The 18,109-nt window shown below is 44.2% G+C and overlaps 2 protein-coding genes across 14 annotated transcripts in view; one reads left to right on the forward strand and one right to left on the reverse strand.

Annotated features, from left to right (window-relative positions):
* Positions 1-4,325, forward strand: part of KDM2B (lysine demethylase 2B) — a 127,059-nt gene extending 122,734 nt beyond the window's left edge. For 9 of the 11 annotated variants that reach the window (XM_069794735.1, XM_069794741.1, XM_069794733.1 and 6 more), the window contains 5 exons: positions 808-971; positions 1,463-1,624; positions 1,891-1,992; positions 2,318-2,536; positions 3,060-4,325. In XM_069794735.1, coding sequence (XP_069650836.1) covers positions 808-971; positions 1,463-1,624; positions 1,891-1,992; positions 2,318-2,536; positions 3,060-3,241 — 829 coding nt within the window. In that variant the 3' untranslated portion in view covers positions 3,242-4,325. The remainder of the gene's footprint in view (positions 1-807; positions 972-1,462; positions 1,625-1,890; positions 1,993-2,317; positions 2,537-3,059) is intronic. The other 2 variants (XM_069794738.1, XM_069794739.1) reach the window with 1 other exon arrangement.
* A 400-nt stretch (positions 4,326-4,725) lies between these two features.
* On the reverse strand, positions 4,726-14,647 carry RNF34 (ring finger protein 34). Of its 3 annotated transcripts, XR_011326632.1 has the most exons (7): positions 14,512-14,647; positions 10,582-10,800; positions 8,822-9,211; positions 8,447-8,503; positions 7,999-8,200; positions 7,220-7,471; positions 4,726-6,562 (listed from the first exon to the last, which is right to left on the reverse strand). XR_011326632.1 is itself a non-coding variant. In XM_069794747.1 (6 exons), exons 1-6 carry the CDS (start codon positions 14,515-14,517, stop codon positions 6,375-6,377), a joined length of 1,062 nt encoding a protein of 353 aa, XP_069650848.1. In that variant the 5' UTR covers positions 14,518-14,647; the 3' UTR covers positions 4,726-6,374. The 3 variants fall into 3 exon arrangements, 2 of the variants coding, with proteins under 2 accessions (XP_069650848.1, XP_069650849.1); XM_069794747.1 differs by lacking the exon at positions 7,220-7,471; XM_069794748.1 differs by lacking the exons at positions 7,220-7,471; positions 14,512-14,647 and adding an exon at positions 14,115-14,407.
* Between the last annotated feature and the right edge of the window lie 3,462 nt (positions 14,648-18,109).

Consider the following 18,109-nt stretch of genomic DNA (forward strand, 5'->3'; position numbering starts at 1 on the left):
CACTGAACTTGCAGTGAAGTCTCTTGTTGGCTGTCATCTTGGATTCAACTGTAATGTGCACACACACGGACAAATTGTAACAGAGACTCCTTTCTAGCACAGTGTAGTAACTGGGTAGATGACAGAAAGGTTGGGAGGTTGATAATTCAGTGCAAGAAGATGTGTGTGGAGTGTCTCCTCCATGGGCTTCTTGGTGTCACAGAAAGCTGGTAAATGCCTTTTCCACTTAAGTGCAGTATTTCTACTGGAAAAAATGAGAAAATGCAGGATCTTGCACTCATTAGGACTTCCTGCTTGTTGCCCTTAGAGAACCATAAAGAGAGTGTAAAAACTCATAAGCCACGTAGATAGGAATAACACAAACAGAGAACAGGAAGTGGGGGGGATCTGTTTTACAAAATTCACTGGTTTTAAGCAAGGAAAGCATGGGGGAAATCAGGACAGTAATATTTAAAAAACCAGTGTTCATATTCAAAAGGCAAGCAAGAAGGTGTGGCTTCTCTTCAGGCTAGAAAATGGATTTTAGTAAGTGCTCTGATGACTTAAAATGAGATCCAAAGTTGTTGATGCTTGTAATTGTGTGGAAATAATTCCATGCCTTATTGCATGATACATTTGAGGGAGAAACTTCAAACCTATGTACCGTTGTGTGGTGTTGTGCTTATCTTAGCATCGCTCAGCCTTATTTTTGCTATTTTCAGTTAAATGCTGTAGTTCTTCCTACTGTTTAATGACACCTTTTAAAGTCTTGCAGAAATCAAAACAAGTGCCAAATTAAGTGCTGTTGGCTTTTTTCTTTTGGGGTAGGTGCTGTGACAAAAGATTATGGACCAAAATAGATTTAAACCATTGTAAATCCATCACTCCGCTTATGCTTAGTGGCATTATTAGGAGACAGCCTGTAACCCTTGATCTTAGCTGGACAAATATATCTAAAAAGCAGCTGAGCTGGCTTATCAACAGACTGCCAGGTAAGTGATGTTTTTTGACCACTTCACTGAATTCAGCAAACCAGTTTGTATCTAAACTGCAATCTCTGAGGAACATCTGCAGGGACCCAGGTATCCTAGGAGAGGAGTAGATATGTAGGAATGAAGCATCAGCAAATTAAAATGGATCCAAAATTAGTTAAATTGTGACTACTTGATGTGTTAGGTAAACTAGTTTGAGGCAGGTCTTTGTCTACAGGTAAAGTTGCTGTGCTGTGGAAAGTGCCTGTGTTGACATGATTAGCGGAGGGGGTGGAGGGGGTCTGATGTCACCCACAGTAATGAAGTTCCAGATGGTGGGGGAGATGGAGAGCTGGGCAGGAGGCGGCTTATGGGGTCCCTGCTTGCCCTGGCGTGCTGGGATTGTTCGTCAGAGCAGCACTGGGCTTTGCCCAGCCTGCGCCTGGTAGCAGAGATCGCCACGGATGTCTCTCTGGGTAGGCCATGTGCTCCAACTTCTTCTGTATCTGCAGGTCTTCGAGACCTGCTGTTATCAGGGTGCTCATGGATAGCAGTGTCGGCACTTTGTAGTTCCAGTTGTCCTTTACTCCGAACTCTGGATGTTCAGTGGGCAGAAGGCCTGAAAGACGCACAAATGAGAGACCTCTTGTCGCCGCCCACAGATAACCGGCCAGGTAACAGGCGAGAGGAGCATGCGGGAGACCTGTCCCAGACGTTCTGTGGCATGTTCTGCTGCTAGTCCCCCTTGGAGGAAACGGGCAGAAACCCCTGCAGCTAGCATCGGCGGGGTTCTGGGCTTTGCTGACGTGCGAGGTGTTCAAAGTAGTGACTTGCAACACCTCCTCGCTGGAAGCCACTGGGTAACGAGTGATGTTCTCTGGCTGCTGAACAGTCATCTGAGCCACTGTGCTGGTTTTCTGTCTGACTTTCTTCTCTTCAGGCTGCAACGGGTGTACTTTAGAGAGTATGGAAACACTTTCTTCCAGTTCAGGGAAGGAGCAGTTCTGTGGGTCATGCCACATTCGCCCGGATATCAGCTCAGGTGAAATTTTGAGCAAATCAGATCTGCTTTCTGGCATGCACTGCACAGCCTACTGCTTATTCCCGACTTGTAATTCTGCTGGGCCCCTGCAGTTACTTTCATCCCTTTTGTTTTGAAATCAGGAGGTGGCTTTGTCCATGTGCCTGTTCCAAAAATAGACAAGTGTTCCTGCTGATGTCCCCTCCAAAGCTCCAGACAGGCAAAAGCGTCTGAAGTTGATGTAGGGCAGCAGTGTTGTGTGTCACAGTGCATTTCATATAGATCTGCAGATGTTTGCAACACGGGGTGAGACTTGTGGGAGTGACCTGCTGCCTCTGCTTTCCAGGTCAGATCGACAACCGGAGTAAACTACGGAACATAGTTGAGCTGCGTTTGGCTGGCCTGGATATTACAGATGCTTCTTTGCGGCTGATCATAAGGCACATGCCTCTGCTCTCCAAACTCAATCTCAGTTACTGTAATCACGTGACAGATCAGTCTATTAACCTGCTGACCGCAGTTGGAACCACCACGCGGGATTCATTAACAGAAATTAATTTATCAGGTAAGCAACAGAAGCGCAGGGGTGGGGGAAGGACGGGAATTGCCCATTGGCGTTAGGCTTGTGTGAAACACTCATCACTGAGAGGGGTTTTACCCAGCTCTTCCCCTGCCCCTGGTGTAACTCCCCCCCCCCCCAGGATTCCATTTAAGCAGCTGGATGTGCTGCTGGTGTAAATAACCCCACAGCTGCCCAGCCTTTCCCCAGGCCCTCCACCAGCTGCCAGGCCGGCCGCCTCCTGCTTAGGAGCCATGTGTTTTACCTCGCTCATCCTCCACAGGGGATTTTCTCTGCGCATCTGTCGTCCTTTGCTTTATCTCATTGGTTACACAACAGAGTGACAGGGATCAGGGAGCGGCCATGGGGCTGGCAGGGTGATTTCACTGTCGGCACAGCACGGGAGGAGCAGGAAGGACCTACCGCAGTCCGGATAAACTGTCCTCATGCTGGAGAACAAACCTGAGAAGTGCTGTTAAATTTCTCCCCCTTTGTGTTTTTTTTTGTTTGGTTTTTTTTTTCCCCACAGACTGCAATAAGGTTACTGACCAGTGCCTGTCTTACTTCAAACGTTGTGGAAACATCTGCCAGATTGATCTGAGGTACTGCAAGCAAGTGACAAAAGAAGGCTGTGAGCAGTTCATAGCGGAAATGTCAGTAAGTGTTCAGTTTGGGCAAGTGGAAGAAAAACTTCTGCAAAAACTGAGTTAGTTAAAGGACACGTGTAAATACTTGGGGTGGGGTGGGGTGGGTGGGACTAAGAACACGTAGGGATTTTATTTTCAATTGGGAACTTGGAATATTGGAAAATACCGCGATTGGATTTTACAACTCTTGTCGAGGAGAGAACAACATGAAACTACCCATGTTAAGAGTTTCAACTTGTGCCACTAATTCAGTCTACCTGGGATGGATGTCCTGCACTGGCTCTTATGCAAATTCATAAGGCGACTGTTACTGATGATAATTGTTCACACCCGGAAGACGACTGATCTCCAAGAAATACTGTTATTTAAAGTACCACAGCATGTGCTTGGTAGTGTAAATTTGATTTCTGCTTTTCATTTCTTAAAACAACAAAAAAAAAAAAGTTGGTGTCATTGAAGTGGACCACGCACTGCATTTCTGCCTTCTTAACACGTTTTGTTTTGTTACATCTTACATTATGCAGAACTATTTTTGTACAAAAATTGTTTAAAAATTATTTATGCAATGTTTGAATGCATTACCAGTGTTTCGGTTTTGATTGCCAATTTTTATCTTTACTTATGGTAGGCGAGAACTTAACCTATACTTCGTAGACAGTATCTATCTACAAATGTGCCCAGGTCAGGAAAAGTAGGTTAATACTTTCAACTTCAAGCATGTTTTAATGGAAGTTTATATCCTGCTTTGTATACTTCAGAAGTGACATAAGCATGTTGTGGAAATAAGGTGTAAATTATAGTTGAAGTAAAACACTTTTATCTGTATAGAAATCACCTTTTTCTCAAAATTTTAAAAAATTCCAATTTCAGCTTTTGCACATAGGAGGGTTTCACTCTGTAGCATGAGCTCTTGTACTCAATATAAAATTAATTTATACAGTGAGTCCAGCTGTAGAATAAATGGTCAAACGTAGTCTCTCTTTCTTTGAAGTGTGAGTTGAGTTCTCATTTAAGGTTTATAACATGGTTATTTCCTGATTGTAAAATTCTGCATTCATAAGTGCCATTGTTGTATGGTGTTGTTTTCGTAGACCTTCCTGATGCAGTTTTACCTTTGTTGAATTTGTATAAACAATTGTACAAAACCAGGTGGTGGCTCTGTGGGTTTCTGTTCCAATGTGGGGTTGTTGGGGGGAGGGGGGGGCTTTAGGGGTGTGTGGCATGACTGCAGTGAGCCCCATGGGGTTACAGCTGGGTTCTGTGTGCGGAGCAGGTCCTGGTTTCTAGCCTTGGTGCAAGCTAGGATTAATAGCTGTCATGCTACATGTAGTACTTTCACAGCACTTGGTCTTTGTCCTGTGCCTCTAGTTGGTGTGTTCCAGTACATCTATACTGAGGAGGGAATAAAAGACCCATCTGTACCTTCCTTCAGCTGGAATTGGCCCAGATTAGTCTAGAGGAACACTTACACATCTCCAGAAGAATGTTAAAGCTTGAGCTGAGTAACCAGCAGTGCTCCCACAGCTGGTGAAGAAAAGAGGCAGAGGCTGAGAAAGCCCATCACAAATCTTTATTAAGCTTGTGTGGCTAATGATCAGCATGGAAATAACATAGAGGGCATGTTTTTCTTCATTAGCTTACCCACTGAACAGAAAATTGAGGAATTAAGTACCATTAAAAAGTTACTTCTAAAAAATAAAGCCATTGAGAGGTTTGCTCCCTTCTGAAAAATAACCAGCAGTGTCTCCAAGCTGTGCATTTTATTTTGAGGAGGAGCTACTTTCTCTTTTTCAAGCCAGCTTAATTTTTCACATAAAAGACAGAGCAGGCATGACAGTGCAGCAGAGGTAAGAGTTCTCAGGTACTACAGCCTTGGCAGAAGATGCCCCTGTCTCTGTTACTTTGCTAGCATGTGGGAAATTAAAAGGAGAAACTGCAGCTTCATTGATCAACCCTCCTTAAAGGCTATGTGTCCTGGCCAGACTAGGTCCTTCCTCACCTCTCTCTTTTTTTTTTTACAGTGAACTCAAATCAGACACTGTCATGGCCACAGGCAGCCTGTCCCCAGAACATGAGTGGTTCTTGCTGCTCTCTGTGTTCCCCAGGTCGTCTGTCACAGATATCCTGCAAGGACCATGGAAATTCTTGCTCCAAGAGGGCCCTTACCCCAGCCAGAAACTGGAGCAAGGGGTGACAGCAACAGGGGTCATTCAGCAGCCAAGGGGAAGCATGGTTAATAGTGGCTTAGCCTTGGTCAGAAGCCTGTGAACATGAGGTTTTAAACAAAGACCATGTTTCCCTCCCCCCTTTAAGGTCAGTAACACCATACATTCCACATGTTAGCAGCAAATAGTTTCATGACCCTGATTAGTATTCACAGTAACATCATGTTGTCAGCACGTGGTGTACAATCATCACACGTAAGATTAATAGTCACAAGAGGCATGAGTGGATTAAGGACCACAACAATATGGTTTACTATACCCCTCTTTTAAAAAAATATTTTATTCCTAAACTAAAAAACACTTAGTAATTGGTAGTTGGACAGCATGTGGCAGAGACCTGCAAAGCGACAGAGCTTTCTGTACATTTACAAGGAATAGCTAAGACATGACACATGTCATGACAGACATTCGGAATGGAGCAATCGGCATAAAATAGATTGCTTAAGGGCTTCTCTGCAGGTACAGTTAATGGCAGTGCTTTCTACAGTCCTATTTTATACTGTTAACACTGTTGCAGGGACAGTGTCAGAACAGTTACATTCTATAGTTACATAAAAGCTGAATATTCAACTGATATATTCATTGCTTCTAATGCACTAGACAACATAACACGCTAATGCAGTCGAGCAGAGGTGTTCTCCAGCCCCTTGCTGAGTCCTGAATGTGACCAGTAAAGGTGATATTCTTCAGAAGAGAGCAAGAACTGCTGTAAACAGTTTGACTCAAAGAGTTTGTGGATTTACAAGGTAAGTCAGTCAGGCAGCGCTAGTACTGTACGCACAGGCATCGTATCGTACTGCCCAACCATGGGATTCAGGATGCCGTAGAAAAATGTTTCACAAACTCGTGGATGCTGATGTTGAAAATGCTGTGTTTATAGAGAACTAAAAAGCTGACATCGCCCCAAGGTTCAGCACTGCTGCCCACAGAAATCCGGGAAGGGTGACTATAAAATCTGGTTTTGGTCTTGGTTTAAGATTTGAACACATGCACGGCCCGTACGACGTACTGTCGGCAGATGGGGCACTCGCTCATCCTTTTGCCGCACTTGGTGCAAGTGACCATGTGGCCGCACTCCAGCAGGACGCAGTCAATGATGGCGTCCATGCAGATCCGACACAGGTTATCATCGTTGTCGTTCAGCTGCATCTTCTCACCCTCTGAAACGCAACAGAGCAGGAGGTCATGCACTCAGGCCTTGGAAAACCAGTGAAGTTCTACCCCAGGCAACCCGTGAAGCTAATTTAGCATGAAGTAGTGCTGCTCCCTGTTCGCAATAGTTTTTCTAGCCCACAGCTAAAAATTAATCTATATTCCTTCAAAAAAGCAAAGAAACAAGAACTAGAAAGCCCATAAGTGAACATCCAGTATTTGGCTTCATTCTTTAAACTCAGACCATTTTCAATTCAGAATATAATGACTGTGAAATAACGTGCTGGATTAAAATTCAGAGCATGTTGGTTTTCCATCTCTGAGCTTACTTTGTTTGGCAGAACACCTTCCTCAGAAGATTAAGCACAATAATAAGAAAGCAGACTAAGAAGCAGAAGCCTTAAGTAGGCTGTAAAGGTGGCAGAACTGAATAAAACCTGTCAAGTTTCATTGCAAATAGACAACATCCCCTTATCAATAACCAAGTGTTCTGTTAGACCACGTTGTAAAAAAACCCCGTAAGTTTAAAGCTTGATTTGAGACAGGTTTTCAATTCTAGTTTATGACCAAACTGAAGGTGTCACTTAAACCATGTTTTGACATTCACTAACAGTCCCCCACCTTCACAACCCTTTCCCCCCCCCAGTTAGCTGATTATTTCACACCTGATTGATTACCACAGTCCCTGCAGTCTATGTACTGGCACAACCTGGCTGTGCAGTGGCCCAGGGCCGTTCAGTTTTCCAGTTACCACAGTCCCCTGTTCTTTACAGCCTGACTGCTGGATGCAGGAATGATGAGCCAGGCAGGCATTTTTCAAGCTGGTAATGACATCAAAAAGTTGCTCCTCAAATTATACTTTGTGAACAGGAATCGGTCTGTCGATGTACTACAGTCACGCAAGTGACAGACCCCAACTGTTGAGTGTAAGAGAAGAGTACTCGTCACTGAGCTGCAGCCACAGAACCACCTTATCACAAAAACATGGACTGAGACCAAACCACTTGAACTTGGACTTTTGCCACTGTAGCTTTTAATTCTGTACCACAGTAAAAGACCTGACTTGCTTTGGTCGGTTGACAGCTACTGAGCAGCTCTCTCGCTAATGCCTTGTGAAACCTAATAAAGGACATGGAGGTGCCAAGTTTCATGTTCTCTGAGGAACCAGTTCTCAGTTGTGCAATTTTACCTTCACCCTGAAAGCTGAGCTCTCTGAGCTTTGGAAAAAAGTCTCAAAAAAACAGCCCAATCCTGGAAAGCTTCACTGACTCACTAGAACCATGTTCAGCTACTCTAGGTGCAACTTGAATTGTTAAAATCCACTTTCCAGTTGTTCCAGCTGAGCAGACCAAGTTACGTACCAAGTCCTCCTGTTGGCAGAACCAGCTACTGGAAACCAGAAAATAAGCAGTCTTAAGAAAGTGAGAATTAAATATAAACCTACGTGTCTTGTGGTTTTCCTCACTCTCTCTGTATAGTCTGCTCACTTTTTCCACAAGTTCCCATTTTTCACAGCATCCTGAGTAGTTGACAAAATTACACGCAAGTATTTCCTTCAGCTGCCGAACACTCAACCCTTCAATGTCTTCCAGACTTGAAATATCAGACAAAGATGCCCTCACTCGCTTTCTGGACAATCCAGGGGTCTGAAACACATAAATTGTATGGTTTTTAACTGACCTGGCAAGTTCAAAGCACCAGATCTGGTGCTACATTAAGCTGCAGCAGCTTGGCTAAAGTTTTATTCTTTTTAAAGCAAGTATGTGCAGATATACTTTGCTAGACACAGCTAACTGCAAGAACTAGACCATGATACTAAATGTTGACAGAGATCTAAACACTTTATGGTGTCACATGCCAAAAATTTATTCTTTGGATAGTTCATCTCTCACCTGCTCTTCTGCACTTTCTTCTTCTTCATTATTTATAGAGGATGTTTCCATTTGTCCCTGTGTACAAAATGAAACTAATCAGGACAAAACCACATTATCCCTTATAAAACATTTCCCTTTGTACCGAACTGATCACAGATGACAATGACACTTTGAATTGCTATTAATCGTTACCGATTTAAGTCACCTCTACCATCTAAACTAGTAATCTTATCTAGAAATCTTCTGTTTTCAGGTGAGAGATACAAAAGGCATTTTTCCTGCCACCCTGAACTGTACCAACTGGCATTTTATTTTAAAGCAATGCATACCTATTAAAAAAAAACAAAACAAAACAAGACTGTGCTATACCATAAACCACGTTAATTATTGTACCCGTAAAGGTGTTCCATTTCCTGTGCTTCCCCTTCTGTTTGCGAGTTCCCCTTGAGACGACACCGATACAGACATAGAAAATGGATGAGTAAAAAAGCCCGAAGTCTGTGACCGTGAGGAATGCAAGCTACTAGCGTCCATATCCTCCTCCGAACCTAATCCATGATGGCACAGCACGAGATCCACCAAGTCTTCTTTCTCTCTGCAAGTATCCGTTGGTATGTTTCTGAGAATCAGATACTGACGCAGATCCTTTACTTTCAATCTCATTAACTGAGGGCGCTGAAAGGCTGTTTCTTGCAGCAAGTGACAAGTGGAACATCTTCTGAGATTCTCTTGTAAGACTGAACAAACTGAGCAAAAATCCTTCTTGCAGTCACAACACACATGCTAAGGAGAAAGAGAAAATAACCATTCAGCTCAATGTCACAGAAACAAATCTAGACCCTGCTCTTTCCTTTTCCAGGCTATGTAATTTACTATTAGTCTTTCCATCATCAATTTTGACATACATCATTTTTAGGATTTAAGTCTAGAAAACTGCCCTGTCAAATAGTTTTGCAGATGTTCCATGGCAGTCCATCGCTTTTGTAGCACTACTGTATGCTGATTTGAGGTTTCAGTGAAAAAACATGAATAAACAAATGAATAAAGTATTCAAATTGTAGTTTAGACAATAAACAAAATTGAAAGCCAGTCAATTTTATGGTATGTTAAAATACTTTTGAATATACTAAGTGTCACTGCTCTTTTCACTGGTGTAAAAAGCAGTATAATCCCCAAGCTTTAACGAACATACTTCTTCCTCCATTGATTCAAAGAATTCAAAGTAGGCCTTAAATGTGATGAATCACATGGTAGGTAAATGGTCCCAAATGCTCAGATGTCATTTCTGAAGAGAACTTTGTTCAAAAGATTCCCTACAACATACAAAAGCTAGAACAGGCAAGACTCTCAGCAGCGATTTTAAGTGGTCATCTCGTCCACTGTGAACAAATCCAAACTCTTCCAAGTTCTTCAGGGTTTTAGTAAATTAATATTAGCTTCAGAAAACATGCCTACACAACACTTAATTCAACAAAGTGTTTGCCATGCGAACAACAGGATGCATAGGAAGGGGGAAACTGAACACACAAACAGGGAAGAGGCTTTGTGTTTATCTAAAAGAGCTGCAGAGAACCGAGTGGACAAAACAATGATGCTGGACAGTCATAATAGACATAGTATTAACAACCTCAATTTTATTTATCTGCATTAACCCACCAACCTGCCTCCAAATGAAGCAAGAGGCTGTTGGAGTGCAATAGCATTTAACAGAACTAAACCTGGTTAGGAAACAAAACAGAATTCCACAAGTATTTCACAGAAAGAAGCTGTGATACTATATTGCAAGTTTTTAGCTTTTCCATCACCCCGTTTGTTCATTCCAGTACTCAACCACTATGTTTGGTATCATCTTCAAAACCAGATTCGTTTTAATGTTTAAGATTCTGAAGCTAAAACACGTATCTTACAAATTAAAATCCACTCATTTTTGGTCAGACCAGATCCAACGTGTCACCGATTAACGAACATCAGACCCCTTAACTTCTAATGCTGTCTGACATTAGTTTCCTGTGACCTAGAACAAGACACTTACTACCTCCCTGGCTATCTGCCTCAGGTTTCCTTATCTAAGGAAAAATACAAATTCATGTCCCAGTGTGCCTACAGTTTAGTTCATATGAGTAAAAATACTATGTAATAGGAAATATACTCACTTTTTTCCTAAAAACTGAAAAGGAAAGTCCACAGGCTTTGCAAACGATGTTAGCGCCTGCCGCAGCTGGAGATGGGTATGCTGAGAAGTCTGTATTTGGTGCGAATCTGAATGGGCCAGCACCTCCCCCAAAGCCAGCCTGCTGGCCGCGGACAGCTCCAGTACCCATGACTTCATTCAGCAACCCACAGCAGGAAGCCCACATGGAAGTAGCTCCCGCCTGAAAACATTCACAAAGCAAGAAAGAAAATTAATACCTGAAAGCCCACATCAGATGTCACTTGCTACTGAAGAGCTACTTCAATCCATCTGTCATCATCCCAAAAGCACGTGGTGTGAATTCCCAGAGCACCAGGAATTCAGCACACTAATGTCTGTAACAGCCCAATAATCCCCACTTCCCAGCTGCAAACCAAAGTAGGTAAGATCTGCTTCCACGAAGCTCACGCAGGCACAAGGAGCTTGCTTTCACAACTCCTTTTCTAGCAGAGTTCCACAAAAAAGGGTAAGGAATTTGAGGAGGTAATGCAATAGCAGAGCAAAGAAGGAAGAGACTAACAGCCAGTCGTTGGTGAGGGGCAAAACCCAAAATGATGACAAGCAGCAACACAACGATTTATCATAATCAGCGTGGAGCTGTCCCCTGCAGGAACTTCTCCAGAACTAATTCAGCTCTTACATGACTGGATTTTCAAACTTGAAAGTAACAAACCAATCTTCATTAGAAACTACCTATGGTATAGTTTCTCTGAGAGGGAAATGTTTTTCAAGACCTCCCTAATCCTGCTGTTTTGTTGACTTACAAAATGTTTAGCAAAAATTAAAATAACTCTAAATGAACTTATCCTATATTGATTTGATTTCAGTTGAGTCACACAATTTAATCTTAAAGCACTATAAAAAATTCCAAATAGATAAATAAATTGCTACTTTTTATCCCTGAAAGCTTTTAGCACTAGATTCTCTATCAAAAGTGCATATTCTACTTAAAGTTGGAATTTGGACTGCAAGTTGTTCAGGTCACATGTTTAATCACTGTCATGTGGCTCACTGACACCACCCCCCCCACCCCCCCCCAAAAAACCAACAAAACAAAAACAAAAAAACCCCAACTAACAGAATTGCATCAGGTTCTTTCTGACAGGAAGCTGAGTGGTACAACTTCCTTTAAACATATTTTTTTTTCATTCTTTTCTTAACTATGCTGGTTAGAACTGTTCTGTTTTTCATTCCAGGGCAGCATCTTTTTTTTTTTTTTTTTTTGCAAAGCATGAAGACATAAAATAATTGCTTTTGAGACTTGTAGTTTGTGCTGTAAAATCTAAACCAACCAGAACATGCACTTCAGCTCAGTAATGATGGTGCTTTAATTTCTGTAGTAACTAGACGAATTTTGATATTACATTGCACATTTCCCCTGAACCGAACACAGTCCTGTTACATTTGTGGTAACAACACAACACCTGGGGATATGCCAGAATGTCTCCTTTCAAACCACTGAGCACAAGAGGTAAGAAAAGAGTCCTCGCTGTGGTTTAGAGAGCAGCTGTGAGAAACAATGCCATGGGACCAAACACGTTCTACACCACCACCTTCATGTAAGTGCCTTAAGTATGGAACATCAAAAGCATCTCTCCAGCCCACACAAACATGCACTTTTACTGTTGTGAGCCGACATTAAAAGTGTTGCAATACAGTGAAATATCAAACAGTAATTTTGGTTCTAAGCTGTACAACACATAACACTGTGTGCAGTAATAACATCAAATGTATGTGCAACAACTTAAATTCACTAGTCTAATTTTACAGGCATTTCAAGAGCAAAATTCATCCCAGGCATAACAAGAAACCTCCATGCAGTGCGCACCCCACGCATAGGAGAAAATCTTCCTAAGCTTCCTGCAAACGGAGCTGAAGGGGGATGAACTCCAGTGGCCCTTCCCTGACCTCCAGCCAAGACACAGGCTGCCCCAGCACGTAGCTGCACTCACAGGTACACTGTGGGCTTGGAGCCTGCCTGATGTGTCACCAGACTTCCGTGACAATCATTAAACTATCGAACTGAGACTTGTTCTCTACTTTTCAATAACAAAGATTGGAAACAGATCAGTATTAATTTTTCCTATACAAAACAAATTATGCATAATTATCCTAGTTTATTAGGCAAGAGTAACTAACTTTTCAGAAATACATAATGAAAACCAATCACTTAATCCAAGAGAGCTGCAAGTTTTAAAACTTGGGACTTTCGAAAAGTATTTTTTCTCGTCTTAAGGGAAAGTTGTCAGCTGCAGAAACATTAATTCTTCACTTATTTTTAAAAACTGATGAGCTAGCTTTATATTTAAAAGATTTTAAAATAGCCACATACAAATTAACAGAAAAAATAAAACAATGAACCAAAAGGGTCTGTCAGAATTCAACTTTCTTCATTATATGACTATGGTTTTTTGAGGGGGTCACAGCAGCAGCAGGACACGTGATGACTAAAAGGACATAATATAGTTGCTACCACAACCCTTGCCTGCTAGTTTAACACCTGCTTCTTAGACTTATTTTATTCAAGAGCCTGTAACAACTGCTCAGACATCACTGTCAACACTAAATAAGTATATACTTAGGAAATTTTTGTTACCCATTTTGGATACATGAACATTGTTAGTATCAAACAGAAAGCCTCTTTATGCTTACTGCCAAGCATTCAGTCATTTTAAGGTGAAAGGTAAGCCAATGTGGGCATCATTAATTTTCTCCTTAACCTAAGTCAGCTGTGGATTCTTTCTATGCACTAGTGTCATTAACCAATAATTGAATTACAGTGTCTAGACTCTTCATATTACTCTGTAAAAGAAATGAGACCGTGCTGAAAGCCAGCAACACAAGACACAAATGAGACACACTAAACCGAAAACTCCCTCCCTCAAGAATTAGTTAGACCATTGCCAATTTCTGCACCAAAAGCCTTTCCAACTACATCAGCCACCACTTCCGTATTCTCTTCTCACAAGCTGCCATCAGCTACCTTCTCTCTATATACCTTATGTGGATCCCACAGGGGCAAAATACTGCAATTGAACTTCTCTGCTCTCGGTTTTTTTTGGCTTTAAGGGTGTTTAGTACCCTGATGAGACTATCACCTCAGAAAGACACCCACCCCAAGAAACTGGGAGGCTGTATGCTGCTCCTTACGCATCTGTCCAAGCAGGATGTGCTATCAAAGCTGGCAGCCCAAAACCAGAGCAGCAGAAGGGTATTTTATTCTTTTTTAGCTGAAATTTCGTCTTTACACCCACCCCGAGAACAAGCAAAGCTTTCTCAGAGATCGAGCACCCCCCGGAACCCGCCGAACCGGGAGATCTCCGGTCACCACCACCCTCAGCCCTGACCTGAAACCACAACGACAACCCCGCAGGCGAAGAAGCGCCTTTGGGGAGCGAACCCCGCGGCCGGCCGGAGCGGGGCCCGCCCCGCCGGCCCCCCCACCCCGGCCCGGCGGGGTCCGGCTCCCAACCGCCGGCACAACCCCCCACGCACCGCCCCGAGCCCGGTTCCGTCCCGTTGGAAGCCTTGTCAGTCCTTCGGCCCCCGCTGCGGCCGGTGTGTGGAGACGGGGGTGGGGGCTCGCCTCAGGCGGCGGCACCACCAGGCCCTGCCCGGCTGCTGAGTCAGTGGAGGCTCCTCGGCAAGGCGGTCCCCGGTCCGGGTCTCCCTCGGTAACGGGGCAGGCCCGCGGAGGGACAGCGGCCGCGGCCGGGCCGGGCGGCCTGAGGCGAGGAGGGAGGGGCGGCGCGGCGCGGCGCGGCCCGGCCCGTCCTATCCCACCGGGGGTCCCTCACGTGCCGGTTCGCCCCCCTTCTCCCTCCCTCCCTCCCCGCAGCGAGGGGAAAGACGCTCTCCCGGCCGGACGAACGCCCTCGCCCGCCCCGGTCACCTTCATGGCCGCTTCACCACCGCCACTCTCGCTCCAGCGCCGTCTGCCGCGGCGAAGCCCCCGGCACCGACACCCCCCCCCCCCACCCCCCCGCTACCGGAGCGGGCCCCCGCCCTGCGCGGCGCTCCAGCGGGCCGCCTCACGGAGGGCGGGCCTTCCCGTTGCGCCGCACGCCATTGGTTCTCCCGCCGCCAACAGCGAGCGGGTGGAGCCAATGGGAGGAGAGGACGCGGCAGTGGGTTGGCGGGGGCCGGCGCGGAGGTTCCGCGGGCGCGGAGGTTCGGCGGGTCTCGCGAAAATACCCCTCAAACACGAAAAGAAGGGGCCACTGACAGCTGTAAGTGCGTAAATAGTGATGTCACTGAAATAAGAGAGGACTTTTACCTCACGGTTTTGGGTGATTTGGGGTTTTCCTGTGTATTTAAGCAGAAGTAGATGCCAGGGTAATGAAGGCGGCTGTCATCCGCCCAGTGGGGAGTAAGGGGGTCGGGCAGCAGCCCTGTGCCTCCGCGGGTCTGGGGGCGGATCTGACAGCTGCCAAAATACAGGTGTTTTGGCACCTCTGCGTACAAGCAGTGGTTTGTCACAAAGGTAATTAAAAGCCTCGGTGCTGTAGGCAAAAGGCCAAAGTGGTGATTATTCTACCAAGCCCTTTGGTGATAAGCTTTAAATAATAGAAGGTTTATTATTTAAAAATCCAGTTTCAGCTAGCTTCTAGATCCCGTTGTTATTTTCTCTGCGCTATGAATGGGATACATTAAAAAAAAAAATAATCATAGGTTGTAAGAACTGAAAGCTTTTTAACCAGAAGATTACATTAAAGAAACCCCAACAATACAAACCTGACCAAGTCTTCAGGAAAGCTTTACATAAGAGCACACAGGGCCAAGAACAAAGGAGGCCTTTGCCAAAAAGAGGGACAGACAAAAGTGGCTGAAAATAAATTTTGACCACAAATCAAATCTACCCATACAAAAGGTTGCATGCAATCTTTACTAATTTCTGCAGAACGGATCTATTTTTAGAGCAAGCCAGATACAAGAACTGAGTCCAAAAAAATCAGTATGTAATTGCCACGAAAATGGCACAGTCTTGGCAGTGTTAGCATCAAGAGCAGATACTTCGTGCAGTCCAACTTCTGCCCTGACGCCATATCTTAATTCAAAATCAGGTCATCTCTTTTTGGAAATGCTTATGCTCCTCGACAAGCTTTTGATATGCTATCAACTTTTACACATGATTTAATAAAAAATGGTGCTTTTTCCCCCAATAATAGCTTGCAATTTTAGTCAACGCAACTGAAAAGATAGTAGAAAAGCCTTGTGAATACAATGTTGGAACAAGCAATGGCACATTTCCCACATTTCTTATGCAAGAGATTGCTTTAAGACTCCTTAAGAAATATCAGTACAGTCTGTTTTTTAAAAACTTCTATGTCACCTAAACTCTGTTGGTTCAGAGAGTCATCCTTGAAGTACCAAATTATACACATATTCTTGTTAATAATCTTACATTAAAACAGGAGAGCTTCTCATGCAGTCGCTGTAAGCAGGGTAAAAGCTCTGTCCCACAGGTGAGCCAAACCAAGCAAAGTCTAAAATTTTTCCTTTAGCTCTGTTAAGGGCTTGCCAGCAAGAAATCCTCCCAAACACAGATGTTTTAGGGAGTAACGTGGGCCTGACAGAGCCGAGATCTGGTGACTGTGCTGGCAGCTGCAGTTGCCACTCCCGCCTTAATTTGGGCAGATCTTGATGAATCATCTTCATAACATGTGATCTGAGATCACTTTTAACGCAGTAGCGTGTCTAAATTGTAACCACATAGACTGTTTTTAAACAAGGATCTTTAACTCCGCCAGCTACTCTGTGGCTGAAAAGAAGCATTTGCAGAGGTTCTATTAATAAAAGACTTGCCCTCACTGAGCCTTCTGGATCGTGCCAAAGAAGCATTAAAAGATTTAAATCTATTAATGCTAGATGTCCCATTTACTTCTGCCATGAAATAACAAGTGATGATGACTCGCTGCAGCTCGGTAATCCCCCAAGGTTTTACACATCATGAGAGAGCGAGGTAGAGAAGTGATTCTTACCAGGAATATTCATTTGTTTTTCATGTAACAATTTGCAAAATTTTGTAGTAAAGTTTAAAAAAAAAAAAAAAGCTGGGCTTTATTTGGGAATTTCAGATTGGATATTAATACCTATAGGAAGAATCGTTACAGTATTCACTTTTTATACCAGAGAGGCACGGTACTTTGGAAGTAGCTTTGTGAAGGTTTTCAGATTACAGAGACTCAGTTCGACAGATTCAGCATTGCGCTAAATATCCCCAAACCCAGACGGTAGCTGTTTCATACTTCATAAGCTCAGGCACGTCACTTGGGCTTGAGCCTAGTTTTGGTAAGATAAAAGATTACTTTCTCAATTGCATCACCTAATCTTGAATTTAATATGACCAAAATAATCTCTTGCTGCTTATTTAGAGAGCTGGGTTTTAGGTGTGCGAGTTTATTTAAATATGCTTAAAAACGATAGTCTAAATGTTCTCCATACCACACCCTGAAGGATTGTCAGCAGAGTTCGCACGTTGGCTTCAGAGAATTACATGGAAATGTCAGAACCAGATGTCTGTCATTTCCTTTTTCCTCCAAGTTCTGCACATGCTGGCTGCAGCCCGGCCTTTATCTCATCTCCTGCCCCTCCCTGCCAAGCCACTCCACCATTTTGGTGTTTCCGCCCAAGCCGTCATACTTTATTTTCAGGAAATGTCAGCAAGTTGACCTTTGTAATATAATAGCTGTGTTTTTTTTCCCAGGGTTTATATTCAGATATAGTTTGATGAGTATTAGTTCACTGAGGGCTAGGAAGGTATCATTAATTATGCCAGCGACAACTAACTACAACATTAAGTTTCTTAAATGTAAATGTATTCTAGAAAATTACTCCACGCTTGGTTCACCTCTTCCTCCTCTCACCACACCCAGGCACGAGAATCAGGAGGAACTCAACTGAAATCCCCGGGGACATGCAGATCTATAATAATATTGAGTTTTGGTTTGCTCTCGCTTACAAAAATGAGAACTATTACAATAACAGGAGTGTTTTCTTTGGGAACACGATGCCTTAATGAAGTACTTTAACAAGTCCTTGAGAAAACAAAAACTTATGTGTGGAAGTATCTTTATCGCATCACAATTAATTTGCAAGAAACCCAAGCGAACAGGAGCGAATTCAGTCCCCGGTGTTCTCCGGTCGCCCCAAGCAAACGCTCGCATCAGATCAAGTTTCCCCGTTTTGTCCGGCGAATCCCCTCCTGGACTCTTCCGCGGCCGGCCCCACCGAGCCGCCGGCCGCGGTCCCTGTGGCGGGAGCGGCGCGGAGGCCGGTGTCAGTGGAGGAGCCGTGACCAGCCGCTGGCCTGCGGCTGTTAACGGGCTGCGGCTCAGCCCACGCAAGACGCTGGCCGTAGCTCGCCACAGCCCACAGCCTGGTGGACGGCTGCGGCGCGGTGCAGCGCAGCACGCCCGACCGCCCTGCGCGGCCGCCCCCGGCGTTCGCCCGCTTACCTCCAGGCGGCGCCGCGCGGATCCTTCTCTCCC

The sequence above is a fragment of the Haliaeetus albicilla genome, chromosome 10, assembly GCF_947461875.1.
Source record: "Haliaeetus albicilla chromosome 10, bHalAlb1.1, whole genome shotgun sequence".
Classification (NCBI taxonomy): domain Eukaryota; kingdom Metazoa; phylum Chordata; class Aves; order Accipitriformes; family Accipitridae; genus Haliaeetus; species Haliaeetus albicilla.